This window comes from Globicephala melas, chromosome 6 (genome assembly GCF_963455315.2).
Source record: "Globicephala melas chromosome 6, mGloMel1.2, whole genome shotgun sequence".
NCBI classification, from domain to species: domain Eukaryota; kingdom Metazoa; phylum Chordata; class Mammalia; order Artiodactyla; family Delphinidae; genus Globicephala; species Globicephala melas.
The window spans coordinates 70010176-70031239 of record NC_083319.1 but is presented as its reverse complement, the minus strand read 5'-3'; the positions used below and the strand labels follow the sequence as shown (position 1 = coordinate 70031239).

General features: G+C 39.6%; 1 protein-coding gene across 3 annotated transcripts in view; it reads right to left on the bottom strand.

Moving 5' to 3' along the window:
* Positions 1-844: 844 nt before the first annotated feature.
* The window catches only part of FOCAD (focadhesin), a 313294-nt gene continuing 293074 nt past the window's right edge, over positions 845-21064 (bottom strand). For 2 of the 3 annotated variants that reach the window (XM_030840606.2, XM_060300979.2), the window contains exons 37-44: positions 19852-19967; positions 16990-17250; positions 15707-15796; positions 12219-12396; positions 10569-10666; positions 8824-9075; positions 6725-6800; positions 845-4322 (exon numbers count right to left, since the gene is read on the bottom strand). In XM_030840606.2, the coding sequence (XP_030696466.1) occupies positions 4249-4322; positions 6725-6800; positions 8824-9075; positions 10569-10666; positions 12219-12396; positions 15707-15796; positions 16990-17250; positions 19852-19967 (1145 nt within the window). In that variant the 3' untranslated portion in view covers positions 845-4248. Of the gene's footprint in view, positions 4323-6724; positions 6801-8823; positions 9076-10568; positions 10667-12218; positions 12397-15706; positions 15797-16989; positions 17251-19851; positions 19968-21064 lie in introns of those variants that run through there. The other variant, XR_009564338.1, reaches the window with a different exon arrangement.

Here is a 21064-nt window from a genome sequence, read left to right as displayed (position 1 = left end):
TAAAAGATCTTTTTTGGTAGGTTCTGGTCTTTTTCATCAATGGGTGTTCTGCACATAGTTGTAATTTTGGTGTGCATGTGAGAGGAGGAGAGCTCAGGGCCTTTCTACTCCCCCATCCTGTGCAGTCCTCTCAAGAATGCTGGCTTTGATTTCAACTCCAGCACCAGTATTTCCTAACTGAATGACTCTCTGAGTCCCAGTTTACTTAACTGCCCAAGGCTGTTGTGAAGAGCAAATGAAATATGGTAAAGTAAACCTCTGTAAATTATAAAGGGCCATACAGAAGTAGGAATGCTTTTCTTTATTACATGATGGTTTACTGATTTATATTTTCTGAATGTAAGCTCCACAAGGGTAGGAATGTCATGTCTTGTTTACTTTGTACCCCAGAACCTTGTATGGTGGTACATAGTAGACACTCAGAGTTGTTGTGCAACTCTGACTTTATGGATTACTATTACTACATCCAGGAAAAAAAAAAACTATACTTTAAGAAATAGATTAACTAGGTGATGTTTCAGTTATTTTGGATTTATCTCAAAGGGTGCTTCATGTTCAGAAGACACATATATAGGTTTTTTTAAAAAAACTTACATAAATATCTTTCCTTAATGTGCTACTTGCTTCTAGAATGTAGATAATAATTTTTTACTTAAGAAATTTCCATTATCTTCCCAAGTCCTGACATACATGTTGTCAGGCCTGTTTCAAGCATTATAGCTACTATTTATTGTTAGTGAAACATACAAAAGTGAAAGCATTTCTTTTACATTTTAGAATTTATACAGCATACAACTACTTTGTTAGGTAGGTTATTTCTTTCATACAAAAAATAAAACCAAAGTCAGGGAGTCATCAATGTCATTTTTATTCAGTTCCATTTCTAATAGTTTGGCTGGACATTATTTCACAACTTCATAAATATTTTATGTGTCATACATTAAAAAGATGAGACTTTAAAGTTACTAGGAGTAGAATAAAGTGTTTCCTTCCAGAAAATATAAAAGCATATATCCAGCACCAGAGCAGTAATGATATACATTTATACATGACGATGATGCTGTGAGGTATCTTTCCATAAGAGTGGTGAAGGATGTGAACTGTCCCAGCCACATTCTGTCCTCTGGTTCCATTTGAAATGCCTGCAGCTATGAATAGGCTGGTTGAGGTCAGAGACCTAAAGACCCAGCTTACAACTCTGGCCTTAATGAAGGCCCCATCCTCTTAACCACATGGTCAGATTTCTCTTCTAAAACAGCAATTTGCTAAAATGTTTACCAAAAATCTAAAACTACTGCTTACTTTCAAAGTGACTAAGATGTTTCAAGACAGTAGTTAAGTCCTTAAAGTTTTACTCCTTATATTATTATAATATCATCTTTGGTTAAAATCATTTTGGAGAAGTTAACTTGTGGCAATTAACTTCAAAAAAAAAAAAAGGTGATTAACCGCCTCTTGGTTACCATGGAGCCATTACATTACAAATAAAGCACAAAGATTTTAGGCACTTGCATGTATCTCAACATCTGTTCCAAATGTACACTCTTCAAGTGAAGAGTCACAGTGTTTGGACACATCTGAGACACACAACATAGCCTTAATCCCACACATTGATTTGTTAGTATACCCTAGCATGCTATTTGTCTTGGCAACTTGTGATTTCAAAAACTAACAGAAGATGACTTACAAGGAAACTTTTCCTTTTGTATATAGTTTGGAACGTCTGGTCTCAAAAAAGCAGAGACTTCTGGTTTCTGGAGAACACACTGAAATATCCCAAGGGAATATCTTAATACTTACTGGAGCTCAGGTAACCAGGAGAAAGGGTCTTATTATGCCAGTAACCTACATCTTAGAATAATTAGAGTTTAGAACCTTTACAGCTTCAAATTTAGATTTTGACATTTTGGACTCTTTATGGAGTCCAAATGAATAGGAATGAATAGGAAAATCCTATGAATAGGAAAATCCTATGACGCTTAAACACAAGACTGCTGAAAACAAAAAGAGGGAGCTAGGGAAGAGAGGGTACAGGTAGATCTTATTTCCTCCCTTTTGTACTATTCTGTTTTCTTGTCAAGGCAGGAGCAATGACAAAGTCTGACTGAGAAGAAACTGGGCCAAACTGAAAAAGACAGTCTGGGTCTGGAAGGCTGGGCTGATTCTTTATCCCTCTCCTTGAGCATCAGCAAGTCTGCCCACTGATTTGGGGGGAAATGTGAGAGTAGTTCTTCAGTGCCCATTTCCTCTTCCCTATTCTTTACTGCCATCCACATCTGCTAGTTGGCCCGGGAATGTAATGTCCTTCAACCCATGAAGACCTGCTCCTTTACACTGTAACTCCCAACGTCCCAATTCCAGAGGCTTATTAATATGAGGCAGGGGTGTTTCTTTTATCTGATTCCAGCAATCTATATTAAGCATGAACGAGGCTTAATACTTGGTAGGAGTTTTCATCTGAAAGTGGGTGCTGATGAGCCTGATGCAGTAGAAAGCGCATTGGACCTGGGGTTCTAGGACCTTGGTTCCAGGTGTAGTAGCTCTGCCACTTATTAGATGTGTTTTCTTCATTTAAAAATAGAAAATAATGCCTCTTCACAGTATTGTTGCAAGGGTTAAATAAGATAATACAAGTGAAACTCTAGTCACTTATATAGTCTGACAACTAGTGTAATAAACGTTAGAAGAATGTCAACATCTCATTGGTAGGTAGTATGAGAAAGCCACGGTGGGTGGGAAGGAGACAGAAGCTGGCTTCTCACATAAATTTTCTACACTTCTGCTTCCTCCAAACTCATTTCCCTCCAGCTCAGCCTCTAAAGAAGTAATAGAGATGAAATACTTGGTGATGTAGTTAAGTACTACCTGAGAGCTCACCTTCCTTTCCTCCTTTTCTGTAAGTATCTCAGCACCCTACGGAGTTCAGCAAAAGAAAGAGCTGTGACCTGGAAACAGTGTGAATTACACAGTGAACCACAAATATTTGGAACCTGGAATCATAAATCCATATATTTGGAAAATAAAATTAGAGCTATTTTTAACTTAAGTGGTAGGTATGCTTGGTGACAACATGAAGGTATTGTACATGCCACACAGGAATACTAAAAGTTCCATGACACTGCTGTGGCATGATAAGCACGAAGGTACATTATTCCAGTGGCACACATTTTCTCCCCAGTAATCCCATATACGTATACATCAGTATATTTGTATGATTGGCTAAGGACAGCCCTGATTAATGGCTGCATGAAGGAACAATAATTAGCAATCAGAGCAAATTAAATTCCTGGCTGATTCTAAACCCCTGAGTAAAATGCAACCCTTGAGGATGCTGTCACATTCCTTCATTTACTTGGCATTAGGCCACCAGTCACCCTGATTAAGACAGAGGTTTGTACTTATAAAAAAAAGATCGATGTTTGGAAGAGATATTTGCCATTTTTTGCTTGCCTAGCATCCTAATCACCTTTCTTCTGGGGGAACCCAGTTCAGGTGGACAGACATGTGACCCCGGCCTGGTCACGTAGAACCCTCCCCACCCCACCCAAGGACTCAACATGACCCAAGCTGAATCAGAGTCCACCCCATGTTGCTTCCACCATACCTATGAGCAAAGACACCTTCCCTTCCTTATTTTGAATTGGGTAACTTTCACTTGCATTCAAGAGACTCAAGCATAAAAAAATTATAGCCACCACTTACAAGTCTGATTTAGCAATGTTTAACACTATGCTTATTATTTAAATGCGTATAGCAGTTCCAAGAGAGTGTTTTAGCAATAAGAATAAGAAAACATGTCTAACTTACTGAGTCAATGAATATCCTCTGGAGACTTCATGGGAAACAGATCAGATTCCACTGTCACCGCTACAGTTTGGTTTTGCTAGCAAAACCTTCCCCATGCCTTAAAACAAAAGTCACATGCACAAAATTCACAGGATTATTTTACTAGAATTTAGTGCGGAGGAGATGATATAATTAGATTTTCACAAAAAATCTTTATGTTGAACTCTAGCCAAATAAAAGAAAATCCAAGTTCTTGTTTCGGTCTCAAATGGCCTGGGTACTGAAGCAGTGGCCCCTGTCCTGGCGTGCACGGTTCAAGCTGTCGGTTGTGTGGCCACCCTTTCATGACCTTCAGCTCTCTGCATCGTCTCAGTAAGCCCAGACACGAATTCTGAAAAATTCCTTCTGTCTGTATGGTTTTCCTCATCCAGCTGAGAATGCTGCTGGCTACTGCAAAACTGTTTACCAACCATAAGCTCTGGTCCATACAGCTTTCTTCGTAAACTCTGGGAGAACTCTCAAGGACAGCAGGGTGGCTAAGGGGACAAAAAATAAAGTGCACTGTTGCATTTGGTGGAGTTGCATTTGAAAAAGTCATTTAGATCAAAAAGGTGTCAATAGAACCTGGCTTGTTCTCACTCAGCTAATCTTTAAGAATTCTATCAAGCCTTAGAATTTTAATGGAAGAAAATGATTAATAAAGGTTGAGGAAAGTTTTTTTTTTTTTTTAAGTTACTTTGAAACCAGTTAGTGGGAAATTCTGCATAATTAAAACAAAAAGTGACTTCTGGGATGCTGACAATGCTCTTTTTCTTCATCTGGGTGCTGATTACATAGGTGTGTTCCCTTTGTAAAAATCTACTTGTGCACTTTTCTACATGAATATCACTTTTCCACTAAAAAAAGCTTAATTGAAAGGTAAACAGGGCTTCCCTGGTGGCGAAGTGGTTAAGAATCCCCCTGCCAACGCAGGGGACACGGCTTCAAGCCCTGGTCCGGGAAGATCCCACATGCCCCAGAGCAACTAAGCCCGTGCGCCACAACTCCTGAGCCCGCGCACCTAGAGCCCCCGTGCTTCCGCAACAAGAAAAGCCACCGCAGTGAGAAGCCTGCACAGCTCAACGAAGAGTAGCCCCTGCTCGCCGCAAGTAGAGAAAACCCGCGCGCAGCAACGAAGACCTAGTGCAGCCAAAAATAAATTATTTTTTTAAAAAAAGGTAAAGACAAAAAACCTGATTCTGTAATGAAGTTAGGTTCATGGGCTCAGTGGAGCAAGTATGACTGTACTAAACTATATTTGAACACACACCTTAGCTGTCATGGGTCCCTCAGAGATCGATTTAAAGTAGGGAAGTTACATGTAACCCCTCTAGGTAAATTATTACATATCTTATTTTAGAATACTAATGTAAATATATTGAGATTTAAAAAAAATATAATAGTGTGAGGGAATGAGGGTAAGCCAGAGCTACATGATAATCGTGTGTGACTCTAGTAAGCCCTTGAATACACGATCAAGTGAACATGTACTTCTTTGACCCAAATAACTATTTTCCTCATTGGTATCAATTAGTATCTTCATGACCTAAGACAGTATATGTTGGGAACAACCAATGGAATTATAGACCCATGGCCATTAAAAATTAGTCCAAACTCCTCAAGGAAAATAAATGGAGGAAATCCTAGCAGCAAGTTTCTAGGGAATGGTCAAGTGAAAATATGTCAGACCACTGCTCTGATCCTCAGTGAAGTTCTGTGGTTGATCAGAATCACCGTCCTACACAGGCCCTCCCACCTACTTTGGAGGTAGGGAGAAGGACAAGAACCAACACATTAGATAATTCTCGCTTGTTAGGCAATCAATAGATTATACCATACTTAAAGCAAAATACGGTCAATTATCACAAGAGTAGGCCAGCAGGCAACTTTCCCAAGGTGAGGCTTTTCAGTGCAGTAGCTTACAGCATGTCAGGGGCATCAACAGCAGCCACTGGTAGGATCCAGACCCCCAAGTCTCAAGATGTGGATGACAGTACAAGCTGTCTTGGACCACAGAGCCAATGCCCAGAAGACTTTTCAGATTTGAGTAAAAACATCTACATAATTTTCACAGAAAGATCATCTATATTTGTGGATCCCATAGTCATAGTTTAACAGTCAATAGAGATGTATAAAAAACATGAAAATCATCTAAATGCCTGGAAGCATGGGAAATGTCCAATTCCCTTGGCAAAATACTATGCAGCCATTAAAAATACTTATGAAGCCAGTGTAAGAATGGGTTAAAATGCTTTTAAGGGCTTCCCTGGTGGCACAGTGGTTGAGAGTCTGCCTGCTGATGCAGGGACTGGTTCGTGCCCCGGTCCGGGAAGATCCCACATGCTGCGGAGCGGCTGGGCCCGTGAGCCATGGCCACTGAGCCTGCGCGTCCGGAGCCTGTGCTCCACAACGGGAGAGGCCACAACAGTGAGAGGCCCGCGTATCGCAAAAAAAAAAAAAAAAAAAAAAAAATGCTTTTAAAATAATTTTAAAGTACAAAAGCCAGTATTCAAAGTGTGTATGTACATTTTTCAATTGGCTATGATTATAAAAATGTTAATACTCATAGAGGGAGCAAAAACTTAGGAAAAACAATCAAAATTGTCATTGGGCAGTGGGATTCTGGATTCTTCTTTGCTTATTTTTACTTTTCTGAATTTTCTAAATTTTAAGTCATTTTATGATTATAATAAAACATTTAAAAACCATTTAAATAACAAATCTAAAGGCAATGCAACTTTTTTAACCACTTTCTAATTCAAGAATGCCACACTGGTGACAGCTTCATATTACTTCTCTAAACTGAACCAAGACAAGCCCTTTCAGGAGCCAACACACGCTAGGATGCTGTTCTGCAGCACAGACAACACTGGATGGGCATAAAGCATGGAAGTGATACCTTTTAAAAGATCCCTGGACTTTGCTGAGAGGCCTTCTTTAGGGCTTTCCATGATGCTGAATAGCCAGTCAATGAACTAGAGTGAAAATGAAGAATGGTATCAGTGAAAACAATCTATCAGTAAGACATCATTCAAACCCTTGGGCCTGCACATATGAGTATCAGGGCAGTAGTCCCTGGACAATACCTGCCTGGGCTGGGAGAGTGGAGTGGAGACAGGACCAGGCACAAGAGATGGGAAAGTTGGAAATGGCTCTTATTTAGTTAAATGACCCAGCAAAGTCAAACCTCCTTCCTTTGCTGATTACCCTGGGACTTGCTGTAGCTTTTAAGAGTGGGGTAGGCATGGGCCCAGAGGGCCTCCTGTGTGCCATGAACATTCCGTCTCATCACTCTGAGAGGCCCCAGAGAGGCTAAGAACCTTGCCCAAGTCCACTCCCAATGAATGGCACAGTCAAGATCTGAACCCATGTGCACCTGGCTTCAAAGCCTCACACTCCTCCTTCACATCATGCTGCCTGCCACCTGGTTCCGTGTGTATCAGGCCTAGGCTCCTAGGTGGGGTGGTAAATGGGGAAACACATCAGATGTAAAATATGTTTCTGTGGCTAAGAACAATTTGTGCCCAAATGGATATGAAGCAAAGTTGAAATGCAAGAGAAAAGGCATAAAACAATTTACTAGGTAGACCCAAGCGTATTAGCTGCAAATAAATCCTGCAGATGAGGTAGAAACTCATAGTACTCATGAGTTTGACTGATCTCCCAGATGCAGCCAAAATTGTTTTTGAATTAGATAGCGGATAATTTCGTTGACTGAATGTTGCCAATCTCGACTCATTGAAAAACACGTACACTAGTTGTAGGTACTAGGATTTTTAACTTTGGACTAAAAAAAGAAAATATTCCTAATTCCCTACTTTAATTAAAACTTTTTTCTTTATTTTCTTTTCCTCAATTTTGTTTTATCATATCCTACTGGTAAGTAAATAAATCAGGTACTACAAATACATAATAGATGCAGGATGTCTATACTGTAGTCCAAAATGAACAGGGTGTCCCAGGCCAGAAATAAGGGGATAGGATACCACATTTAAATTTATTTTCATTTGAAATGAAAAAGAAAACACAAAATTTGGGATAATAATACTAATGCTTATCAGGTTTAAGAAAACAAAGGCATTTTAATTGAGATGCTCAGTGAAGTTCATGGCTAAACTGTGGGTCCACAGCTCAGAAATATTTTTAAAGATTAATGTTCAGATTTTAAGATTAAGCCACACAAAGTTGGCTTTAAGCTTTCAACCTCGTAAAAATCCAGTTTTGATTAAATGGGATTCAAAAATATCTTTCAACAATTCAAGACAGGTCAGAGCCACATAATGCGAAAGGATGTACCGTATTTTCATATGCTCTTCACGACAGCTAGTAGCCTGGGGAAACTCAGTATTAAAAACCAAAAGGTACTTCCTATAGTTTGGGTTTTCCTGAGGGCAAAGGTGATGACATTAGGCCTTTACAAATCTCCCCACGGTATCGCACAGGCCAGAAGCACCTGGAACACACCTATTGCATGGAATGAGCTGTGGGGAACCTTAAATATGGTAAAAGATGGATACTCCAGATTCGCATCTCCCTGGAGGATTTCCTGGACCCCTCCCCAGACATTGTTGATCACCCCCCTCCCTTGCTCATCACCACTGTATCCTTATCATACCATCTTGCAACCTTGAACTTGCTTTCCTGTCTGTCCTCACTCTGAAATTCTGAGCTCTCAGAGACTTATTCATCCTTTTATCCCCAGGATCAAGAACACATGTGTCTTCAATAAATGAAGGCAAGTGTAAGCTTTTCTTTCCACTTCATCCCTAACTGTAAGCAAGTTGTTGCTGTTGTCACTGTTGTTTTTAGTCAGCGGTTACCCTGAGCCTGGGCTAGCCTCAATCGCTGAGGCTTTGCATCTGGCTGAGATTCGAGGCTGACTAGGAAAGCCTGTAGTGTGACTCAGGTTTCACTTAACTCCCACCTCAATTCTACAGCAGAAACTGCTGAAGAGAAAATGGCCGCCTGCCCTGACAAGCAGGTAGCTGCCAACCTCACCTTCTGGGTCTGTTCCTTCCATGGCTCTTTCTGCAGCAGAAGAGGCATGCTACTGGGAAGGAGAGTGACAGCCTCCTGCACAGTGACCCTGTGCAAGGGACTCCTGCCAAGGAACCTTGAAGCTGGCCCAGCTGGACCATTTTCTTGATGCCATGGCAACCAACTGGCACTGAGGCCAAGGAGCAGAGGGGCAGCGTGGTCTGCCCATGCAACCACTGCTGCTGCAAATATCAGCAACAAGAAATCCAAAGCCTACAGTAGAAATAGGAACAAGGTCAGGTCACATGCTTTAACAATGCAAAGTAACACATGTTCACGTACACAGCCCCCATCATGAGGCGATGTTATCTTCCCCTTCACTCAAACCTTCTGCCTGCCCCACCCCTACCCCAGAAGAGGGACTGGACCGAATAGCAAACTATTTCCATGCTTAATGAAGAGACATTTTGGGGTTTCAGAAGGTTTGAAGGATCCTCTTTTGTGAGGACAGAAGGCCCAATAGTTTCATTATTAGCGTTCTAACATTTCAAGAGAAACATAATTTATTTAACACCTAATCATACTGAGATCCAAACATTCCTCTGTTTTGGTGTTTTCAAAGAGATTTAAAAATTAATTAAGAGAGATCCAGACAGGGGTATTTAGGTTTATTATTATGTGGCCAAAACTGATTTTCAAAAATATGTATAGTGTATTCTGTATTTAAACAGAAACAAAAAATGACTCTCCACATGCATTAAAAAAAATCTGTTTAGAATCCATGCATTTAGATTTTATAGTCTAATCTAGACACTTGTAGAAATGGTGGTAACAAGGGCTACCTCTGAGTTACTGTACTTCTGTGATTTAAATTATTCTTCTTTCTGTTTATCTGTATTTTCTAAGTTTCAAAAGACTTTGTAAGAAAGCAGAGAAGGTTAATACAAACTGGAAATCAGAATAAAAAGAGGAAAGATTATGCTAACTCAAAAAAAAACTTTTTAAAGTACCCATCAATCTCTTAAAATGCCTAATCTCACTAATGAAAATTTCAAAAAGACACACAACTCTGCAGAAGAGCTGGGCAGAATATCAAACAACATCCCAGGTTATGCATATTTTGCTCACACAGCAAACAGGAGACCCATGAAACATGGCTATGGAAAAAATACTAAAAAAAAATGCACATTGGGCAGCTGAGTCAAGAAAATGAGGAGAGTAGGAAAGTGCTGTCCTTCATTTTTTAATCTTTTTTTGTTTTACTCACCCAGTACTAGTGGTGGTTAACCTTTTTTGGGTCATAGGTCATTTTGCAGGTGGGGTGAAAATTTCCCTCCAATATATGCATGTTAAGTATTGGCACAAACAGAGATTACTTGGATACACTTCAGGAACCCCTCCAAACCAGGTGTTTGAAGCCGTGCTCTGGGCCAGTGCAGAGGCCAGAGCCCTGTACCCCAGTCTTTGTGGGGTCCAGCCCAAGTACACAGGATCCCAGTTTCCCCCTCCAGCTAGAATCCTTTGTGTACTGCCTGTCAAGGAACGTGGTTCTGTTGAAAATATTTTTCAAAGGGCAGCCATGGGCATCTCCTAAAGCCTGGTAAGAACATCCGTTTCCTTGTGACGTCAGATAATTGTCATCCTTGTTTCCCAAAAATAAAAGGAAGGAAGGAAGGAAAGCTTCAAGCAGCAACATGTTCCTCTTTTGGGAGAGTAAATATCCTCTATATTTTAAGGAAGCCACAAATGGCTCCTCTACATTTTACCTCATTAAGAGCCACGTTCTGAACAGATGCTGACTGGTAAGCAACATTTCTGATATAACCCATCAGTTCCAAGAGCCACTCCATTCTCTTCAACACGCCTGAAACAGAAGGATATTTCTTACCAGACCATGGTTTTCCTTTGCAATGTACAACAGATCAGCGATTACCGTCATAACTAAAGCAGAACACCCGCCGAGGACTCTGTGCGACAGTTTCAAGTCCTTTTATGGTACCTGAGACTTGTGCTCACCCGTGAGAGAGTTTTTGATACTATTCACATCAGATGACCATATTTTGGTCTTTATTTTTAAAAGCTAATTTATTCTTCAAATCTGTGATAAAATGGTTAAATGCATTTGTTGGAGTTGCTCAACATGAAACACACTAGGAGAAACTGGGCATGCCAACTAGTTAGTAATGTTAAATCCTTGATAACTAGTTGTTTTTATAGTCTTCCCTTGCTTAAATATTCCCAATTTATGCAAAAATCATAGAGAATACCTATCCTAAAGACATTAAAAACAAACAAAAAACAAAACACAGCTACTACAGGCTAACTGGAGAACAAACATCAACATAAATATTAATTTTTCCTTTAAAAAATGAGGATTTTCAGCACAGCAGAGACTACTTGGAAACATCTTAAAATTTAGTGCATGAGAAGAAAATGGTAACTAAATTTGAACTCCAGCTAGTTAGGACCAAAGGCAATATCACATTTGTTTCCTTCATGTATCGTCATGCTTAACAGGGAGTACCTGCTAGTTTTCTGCCTGATAAATACACTTTCGAGTTAGAGTAAAAAATCTCATTTCTCATCACAGGTTCACTTTTCACTGGGCTGGCGCTACTGTGGACATGAGACAACTCTCTCAGTTGCCAAAGAGGAGGATGAATCAAAATTTCCTACACAGTCTTGCAAAGAGTATTACAATTGTATTTGTCAGTTTTCTCTCAAAGCCTTCAAGATACAAGAGATGGGGATGATGGGTCACAAGGGCTTCCCAGCCATGTTTGATCTGCTGAAGCCAGATGCCTTCAGGACCTGAATGTAGACTTGAGAAATTATAAGCATATGACCAAAGGCATGGAGGAGAAATGAGGGAGCTCCCTCTTTAGATGATTATTAAAGTATAAAGTCTAAAATGGTCTAAAAGTTGCACCATTCATCAGCAGAGCTTCATGCCTGCAGCTTCTGGCTTGAGGACGTAGTAAGGGTGTCCAGATTTTATTCTTCTCACTCCTGAGAAGTTCTTCTATAGAATAACTAATTTGTTGTTGCTGCTTTCTTTTTCCCTTTGTAAAATGACCACCCAAAAGCCGTTTTCATGAAAACATCAGGGAGAATCAATCAGCATCCATCTGCTTGAGAAAGGAAGCAGGCAGAATCAACCTGATAAACTTGTTTATGTCTCTGAGGGCCTGGAGGGCCAAAGACAAGATAAAAGTCACCAGTAGAATTCATTCCCACCTCCAAAGAGTTGGTGTTGTGAGCTGTAATTGCTGGTTTCTATCCAAGGTGCTACTCATGTGGGGTAACAAGGCCTCGCCTGTGTCAAGAAGCACTAAACTAGTTGAGGAAACAATTACAACCTAAAAGATGGTAGGTACATCTTTCTGTTCCTGATGTTCGCCTCCAGCTGGCCTTACCGGTGTTGGCGTGGCTCACAATCCGTGCCTGGTATAAGCTGTGCAGTATCATCCAGGCCAGTGTGTCTTTTTCATGGTGCCGAATAGCAACACTGAGCACATCAGTCAAGCCCATCAAGGGGAATCGTCCTTGAGAGACCAAGTATAGTCTGACAAAGGCAGCCTTTTCTAAGCTGTTCTGCAAAAAAGTAAATTGTTCAGTTACTATTAAATTAACTGAAATTGTTATAGGACCTCGGGGCAAGGGCAAAAGAGAAAGGATGAGTTTGAAGTTGATTACCATTCCAAATGCTAAAACTGTTCGTTTCCTGCACTGTGTGACCTACCTGCCTGCATGCTATATTAAAATGTACCTACAGACAGATGGTTGTAATGTCACCTCCTGTTTTCTCATAAAAACCAAAAATGATTCCAGGGGTTAATTGGTGAGGATATTTAGTAAAGATACACAAATAATAATAATGATAACTAACAAATACAGTACTTATTATGTGCCAGGCACCATGCTAAGCACTTAACCTGTGTTAATTTGGCACTTCACAAAGGGTGGTACACAGACCTATGGGGCACCCCAAGACCCTTTTAGAGGGTCTGTGAGGTCAAACTATATTCATAATAAGACGCCAAACTGTAGTAATGTTCATTGTATTTTTCACTGACACTTGCAATTTTTTAAAAAGCTAGTTTCATTTAAAATATCCTTTAAACAATAAAAATTACTAGTTTTGTTAAACCTCTGCCCTTGAGTCCATCTTTGTAATATTCTGTATGACCAAATGGGAAGTATGCATAAAAAACTTGTGCTGCATCCCCAAGTGTGATGGTCATCTCAAGGAGAAAGTTGTGAGAGTGAGCTGTGAGCTGAAATAGCCACTCTACTCATGGAACGCCATTTAGTTGAAAAGAATAATTGATGGACAAACTACGGTTATGAAAACTATTTGATTATTTTTTAAAAGTGAAGGAAGTAAGGCTGTCACTTCAAGGAAAATACTTGACAGTATTTATTGCCAATGATAAAATGTGAGCTTTTAAGTGAAAATTCGATTTTTGGAAAATCTGTATCTGCTACTATGACTTTAGTAGCAGATACGTAAAAGACTTTTCTGATGAAGTTACTGGTGATACTGACAAATGTGATGTTTTGATATTTTATAATGAAATTTACCAACATTTGGAAGATTTTCAAAATCTAGTGACTCAGTATTTTCCAAATGACCAATATATCTTACAAATCTTGCAATAATATCTTACAAAATCATGCATTGGTAAAAGACCCAGAGTGCAATGGACCAATGGATTTTAATGTAACAGAGTATGTGAAGTTCACTGATACGGTTTCAGATTCCACATTTCAACTAACCTATAAGAAACCAACACTTGCTGAGCTTTGGTACAGTATCAAAGAAGGACATCCCCAATTATCAGAAAAGACTGTTAACACACTCTTCCCCATTCCACCTACGTATCTGTGTGAGGCTGGATTTTCTTCACATACTTCACCCAAACAACATCACAACAGATTGAATGAAGCAGCAGCTGTGAGAATCCAGCTGTCTTCTATTAAGCCAGACAATAAAGAGACTTACAAAATAAAACAATGCCACTTTCTCACTAATTTGTTTTTTGGAAAATAGTTTTTTCTTACATATGTTAAGATGCAATGGGTTTATTATTATTACTTTTAAGTAAATATTTTAAAATTTTTCTAGTTTTAATTTCTAACATGGTAAATATTGACAGATATAATCCACATAAATAAAAGCTCTTTGGAGTCCTCAATAGTTTTTAAGACACTAACATAGTCACGAGACCAAAAAGTTTGAGGACCACTGAATTACGCATTTAATTCTAACACTGAGCAATAGATTACTATTATCATCTCTCCTTTACAGATGAGGAGACTGAAGCAGAGAAGTTAGGCAACTTGCTTACTGCCACAGAGAGTAAGAGCTGAAACCCAAGGAGTCTGAGCTCTTCACCTGTACCTTCTTCTTACCTGTGTTCTTTCTAGAAATGAATAGAAAACAAGAGCTCAGCGGAACACATTAACTTTTGGGGACACCAGAACAGGATTTAGAATGTTCTAGTGACAATCTTCTGAATGGCACTTTAGAAACCCAAGTGAATAACAGCAACTTTTAGCTCTAGGTACCCCAAAGTACATTATATTAATTACTTCGAACAATGTAACATGAATATAATAAGTTGTAATAAATTACATGAACGTAATAATTATGATAATAAGTTATTACTGAGTACTTGCCTTGGGTCAGGCACTTGCCCAACAACTTAACATGGATTAAGCCATTTAACTCTCAAAACAGCCCTAATAGGTAGGCGCTATTATCTCCCTTTTATAGATCAGGAAACCGAGGCAGAGAGAGGTTATGACACTTCACCAATGTCACGTTGCTAGTAAATGAGAGACTGGCTTTCATACCAGGGTGGTGAGGCTCCAGAGTCCACTCTCTCAAGCATTTCCTTATACCGCTTATCCTTGCCTAAAACAAACATCTCCAAAAGGCCGATATTCCAAATATTCTAACAGTGCTTCTCAAACCTTAGGATGAACCACAATCACCGGGAGGGACTGTTAAAACACACACCACTAGGCCTCCCTCCAGGGTTTCTGATCGAGTAAGTCTGGAGTGAGACTCCAGAATTTTCATTTCTCATCACTTGCCAGGCTGATGTTGTGGGTCCGTCGGCCACAGTTTGAGCATCACAGCTATACAATGCAGAGGATTCAAGGATTCAACTTAACAGGCCAATCTGCCATATAGTGAAATAAATGATAAGATGACCACCCATGATGTGAGGGCTCCCAGTCCTCTAGACCTTTGGTATTACCTGGTATGCAGGGATGCCATTTGAATAAGTAGGTCCCATTGGGATGTACTTACTCTAAAAAATTATTCATTTTTTATCTGCAATTCAAATTTAACAAGGTATCTTGTATTATATGCTAAATCTGGCAACTTTACGCTTATGCTGCTTTTCGCTTATTCATCCTTTGATTCGGTATGGGTCTGAGAGGTACTTGTTATCTTGTGTCAGTGATAATAGTGTTTGTTTTTCAATCAGCCACCTTTCTTCATTTCAAAAGGATAAGTATCAGGTGAAGAAAAATAAATGTGCCTACCATGCACCAGAAAGTTCTTTGGTCAGAATATTTCCATTCTTGTGGATTTTGTATTGAAGATGTCCTGTACTTATTTTTGCTCATCAGTAACACTAAAATGTTCTTGACAAAGTGGGATTAATTAGGTTAAAAAGTTATTCATTCATCTATCCATTTATATACTACTACATATCCAACCATACTAGGCTGGACATGAGACCCCACAGTGAAAAAGATGGTTTCCTGAAATTATCCAGTAGCAAACAAATATGAAGCAAAGCTAGCTTCAGCCAAAAGGATACTATAATCATCTCAATTGTAATCTCCACCTCAATAATAAAAAGACACATAGATATGTTATTACCTCAGTAATCTGGGCAACCCGATTGGCTTCATCGTCTGTCATTTCCGAGAGGCATTTTGCTACACTGATATACAGCTCTAGATCATTTCTCTGGTAAAGAAAAATCCAAAGCATGTCAAAATACAGTGTAAAATAACACGTATATTCTCAATGTTCTGACAAAATCATTAGATTTGCTTATCTCCACGAACAGCAGCTGATGAGATTTTAATTTTAACCAAGCCAAAACTTGTGACCAATTTTTATCATTTAAAAAACACCTTTCGGGCTTCCCTCGTGGTGCAGTGGTTGAGAGTCCGCCTGCCGATGCAGGGGACACGGGTTCGTGCCCCGGTCCGGGAAGACGGCCCGTAAGCCATGGCTGCTGAGCCTGCGCGTCTGGAGCCTGTGCTCCGCAACAGGAGAGGCCACAACAGTGAGAGGCTCACGTACCACAAAAATAAAATAAAATAAATAAAAAAATAAAAAACATCTTTCCTGTTATTGCGTGTATTTTGTTTGACTGTACTATTTTCTTCTTATCAGAACCCATCATTCCGAATGGATTTTTAACTTTTTTGTACAACTACATTTCAGAAGTCTGTTGGGGGAGAGGCAAGGCTAGTATTAAGTCACTTGATGTAAATAGTGGGTCAGACAATACACCCAAGGACTCCCCAGGTGTAAAGTATAAGGGTTTCTTTTTTTTTATTTTAAAAATTTATTTATTTATGCCTCCGTTGGGTCTTTCTTGCTGTGCCAGGGCTTTCTCTAGTTGCAGCGAGCAGGGGCTACTCTTCGTTGCAGTGGCTTCTCTTGTTGCGGAGCACGGGCTCTAGGCGTGTGGGCTTCAGTAGTTGTGGCTCATGGGCTCCAGAGTGCAGGCTCAGTGGTTGTGGCATAAGGGCTTAGTTGCTCCACGGCATGTGGGATCTTCCTGGACCAGGGTTCGAACCCATGTCCCCTACATTGGTAGGCGGATTCTTAACCACTGTGCCACCAGGGAAGTCCAAGTGTAAGGATTTCTGAACGTGCTCATCTTCCACGGGCATTTGGTAAAAGGCCTAAGAGCAAACTTCTGGTGCCGCACTGGTTAACCTGCTTCTGAGCGTGCTCAAAACTTTGGTTCTAAATATTCAACCTCAATTTAGATCTTGGAAGCAAACATTCTTAGTGAAGAACGTGGTTATTTCTTGCTAGCCTTCCCACCACATTCTTAAAACATATACCTCCCTGCTTTGCCAAAAGGCTTTAAAAAATCCCAAACATAAATTGTCAGGAATGTAAATATTTTTGTTCCTCACCCGAATCTTATTTGGCAGAAGGTCAAAAATTTTCCCAGTAGCTTTGCTGAGCAGACTCCAGAGGTGGTAGGCAGGGCTGGGCTGTTTCATGGCCTGGCTCAGACCCTGTAAGGCACTCGGGCATAACTCAGGTTTGGAGAGTGGGGAAGCTGCTTTAAAAACTGTCACCATCAAGCTTTCAACAAAACCCACGATCTGTTCATCAGAGACGTGTTTTATCCACGAAGGCACAGATAGCAGGAGGTATTTCTTGATATTCAGCTGAAAGCAAAACAGAAGAGGTCAGATGTAAACAGGCAAGTCTGGGTTTGTAATGCTCAAAACCTCTAGGTCATCACTGTGTTTGAAAGATAAAAGGTTCAGGTGAAACATAAAAAGTTCAGGTTGTTTCCTAGACCCTCATTTCCCCACAGCTTCATGGTCTAATGGACCACCGATGCATGTAATTTTAGCGGCTGCGGTGACTTCTGATCCAGGGTGACTCGTGTGGATATATGGTATCTGCCAATCCATCTGTGAACTACTCAGCTTAAACCTTGGATCTCTTCAGCGAGGGGAATAAAATGCTACTTCTAAAAGAACATGACAGTTGCTATTCAGTCTTAAAAGGTCACATTCTCTGGCAAGAAAAGCTCCTGAAGATGAAGGCTCAACTGCTGGAAATCGACTAAACAGAATATCTATTATTACTCATTTCTTCTTCTGAGGAAGAATAAAGAAATAATGAGGGGAACTGGCATTCTGGGGCCATTTCTGAGCAAAGAAGAACCAGCCAAGCGTATGGAACTGACCATAGCATATTAAGAGTTCAGGAGCGCTAAGAAGGGGCATAGTTAATGATAGCTGTGAGCCACAGACTTTGAGAAAGCAGGCTTCAAAAATTCTTAGAAACATTAAGTATGATACTAAAGGAGCAGCAAGTCTAAAAGAAGTGCTTTAAAAAATAAAATCTGACAAAAACCAGTATATTTCAAAAAAAGATCAATGTAGCTTCATGAGTTACAGAAGATTTCATGTTAAAAAACATGCCATTTCAGATCATTTTTTAAATGAGCAGGTACATAATTTAAAAAATGAATTTACAAACTTAATTTGTTAATTAACAAAGATAATAAGAAAGGTTCCTAATCAAGGACAAATGCAAAAAAAAAAAAGAAATAGGACAGATCTAAAAGAGAAATGGAAGGATAACTAAAACCTAGAAAAATGTCTGAGATCAAAAAAACAGGCTGTTAGAATTATAGATGATTCAAAAGGAAGGAAGCATTAACAGAACAGTGTTCAAGACACAGGCTTTTGAGTCAGCCAGACTCTTCCATTTATTTGCTATGTAAACTTCGCTTAACCTCCAGTTGCTTCTGTTCATCAACCTATAAAATGGGAATAAAATCTACTTCTCAAAAGTGAAATAAACCAGACACAAAAGATATAATACTGTACAATTCCATTCTAAAGAATTTCTGAAGTTTATATGAAATTTGAATTTATATGAAAGTTCTTTAAAGAAGGCAAAATTATAGAGACAAAAAGAACAGTAGTAGCCTGAGTCTGAGATTGGGAGTGGGGATTAACTATAAGTAGGCACGATAGAACTTTTTGGAGTGATGGAGATATTATTGGTGATGGATGAAAATATATAAATGTACTAAGACCCATCAAATTATACACTTAAAATAGCCATATTTTATGGAATATAAATTACAACTCAATAGAGCTGTAAAAAAAAAAAAATTGGCCTGTCAGGGTTGAAGAGAGATTAAATCTGATGTCTGAAAGTACTCATTGAGTGCTTACCAGTAGCAGGTACATAACCAGTGCTCATTAAGTGGTAGCTAAATGGGAGCTGTTTGGAGCAGACAGGTAATAACAGCTGATGGAAAGGACGCAGACCTCAGTAACACTGACCTTCAATTAAAAAGAATCAGGAGATGTAGGAAAGCTTAAAAAAAAAAAAGAAGTACAGAGTAGAGACTAAAGCCAGAAAGACTGAGGAAATAATAAGAGGGTTTTGCACTATCCTCAAAGAATTAAAGCCTCCTAGAATAGAAGAATAACGAAGAGGAGATCATTTAGCTTATAATTAATTGGTAAACCTCTAAGGAATCATGGAATGTGGTTTTTTGGGGGGTCCTACCTTGAAATGTACCCAAAATTATACATCTTTAAATAATCTCACCCTATTCTTCCTACCTACCCTTAGAAGGTAGGAAGGTGCCCTGGAAGGTGCTGGCCCCCTCTATGCCCTGGAAGGTGCTGGCCCCCTCTATGCCCTGGAAGGTGCTGGCCCCCTCTATCATAAATACCAGGCTAGATCACTTCTCCCTCAGCACTTTACTCAAGCTGAACACCATTGGCAGAGATGTTCTACTCTCTCCACATACACCTTCCCACTTACATTCCCTTGTGTCTCTAACTTGATGCCTAATGAAATCCTACCAAGCCTTCAAGGCTCGCCTTAATTGCTGCCTTTCTGTGAAAGGGAGGGATCATTTATCCAGTGTGTGTGGATTTGCCTTTCTTTTAATACCTGCTGAAACGACTGCATATCATATAAACAAACCCAGGTTCCAATAACTGTACAACTTTCTACCTGTATGGTCTTGAGAAAGGAATTTTAATATCTCTGATCATCACTGTCCCTTTTTCTTGTAATAAATGGCAGCTGAAAGCATGAATGGTGATGGCTATGGCAGAGTTCTGTGTCCCACAATTTTCCAATTTGCTGTCCAGCTATTGTCAAGTCCTCACTGTGAAATCCCACTTGTCCACTCTTGACTTTGAGAGCTCACACACAAATGAATGTTGATCTCCCCCAAAAGAACCATATCCTCCTGTTGCTCAACATCCTTAATTACTACATACACTCAGACCATGGATCAGTGGTGGCATCACCCATATTCCCAACAGTGCAGCGACATTCTGGGATGACTGAGCCTGGGTCACCATAATTTCAAGACACAGTTGCTGAATCTCTTCACCTGAAAAAGAAGAAAGGAAAAAACTATCTGTAATATAGCTGCTTCTCTTAACTCATATTCAGTCTTCAATGTCTCAAATCAGACACCTAAAGGTAAAAGAACTTGTGTGTGATGTCTAAAGGTAATGGAACTTCAGCAAACCATAAGGTATTTCAAGAGACGTTTTTAGTTATGAAGCAAAAGAACGTACCCGCTGTATCAGAGGCTTGAGTTTTGGAACTGGCAAGGATCTTGAAATAGCTCAGGAAAGTTCTCTTGTGATGTCTAGACAAACCTAAACACTCAAATACTATTAAAAATTTGAGAAAACTCTAGCTAAAAATCTCGTTTCTGTCTTTCTCTCCTCTCCATCTTACATTCAGCATATAGACAAATCTGGAAGGCCTGAGAGATGTATCCATGTTCTCTAGTGACCCAGTCTTTTTAAGCCTGATCCCAGTCGGCAGATGCATCTTCCCAACCAGACCTTTTCTTCTTTTTACTAAGGATTTTTACTAAAACACCAACATCTTCCATATAGCACACAAAAGCAGGGGAGGGGCAGGGGAACATATTTTTCTGGAAACATAGTATGGTGAGATCTGGAAGCATAGTATGGTGAGATCATATCTTATATAGGATTAGGTTCAAATGAAAGCATTCAAATGAAAATTGTGTTCAGTCAAAATAATCTTTGATTATCCCTTAAACTGTACATAAAGTATACAAATCTTTTTGTATATCATATGTAAGTAAGCACCTACTGTAAAAGAGCACTCATGGCAAATACACACACATATACAATTTCTAGCACTGTTAAAGTTGTTCTCCCTCTTTTTTTTTTTTTTTTTGGAGGTGGGGGGCAAATACATGCATCTAAATTTGCCTATGCTAACACTCTAACTCCATACTAGAGGTTGCTGTGGACAAACTGAGATGTGCATTCCCTTTGCCTCTCACCACAAAGTACCTGTGGTAAACAGAATAATGGCCCCCAAAGATGCCTATATCTAATCCCCGGAACTTGTGAATATGTTCTCTTGTATGGCAGAGGAACTTTGCAGATGTGATTAAGGTTAAAGACCTTGAGATAAGGAGATTATCCTCGATTACTGAAA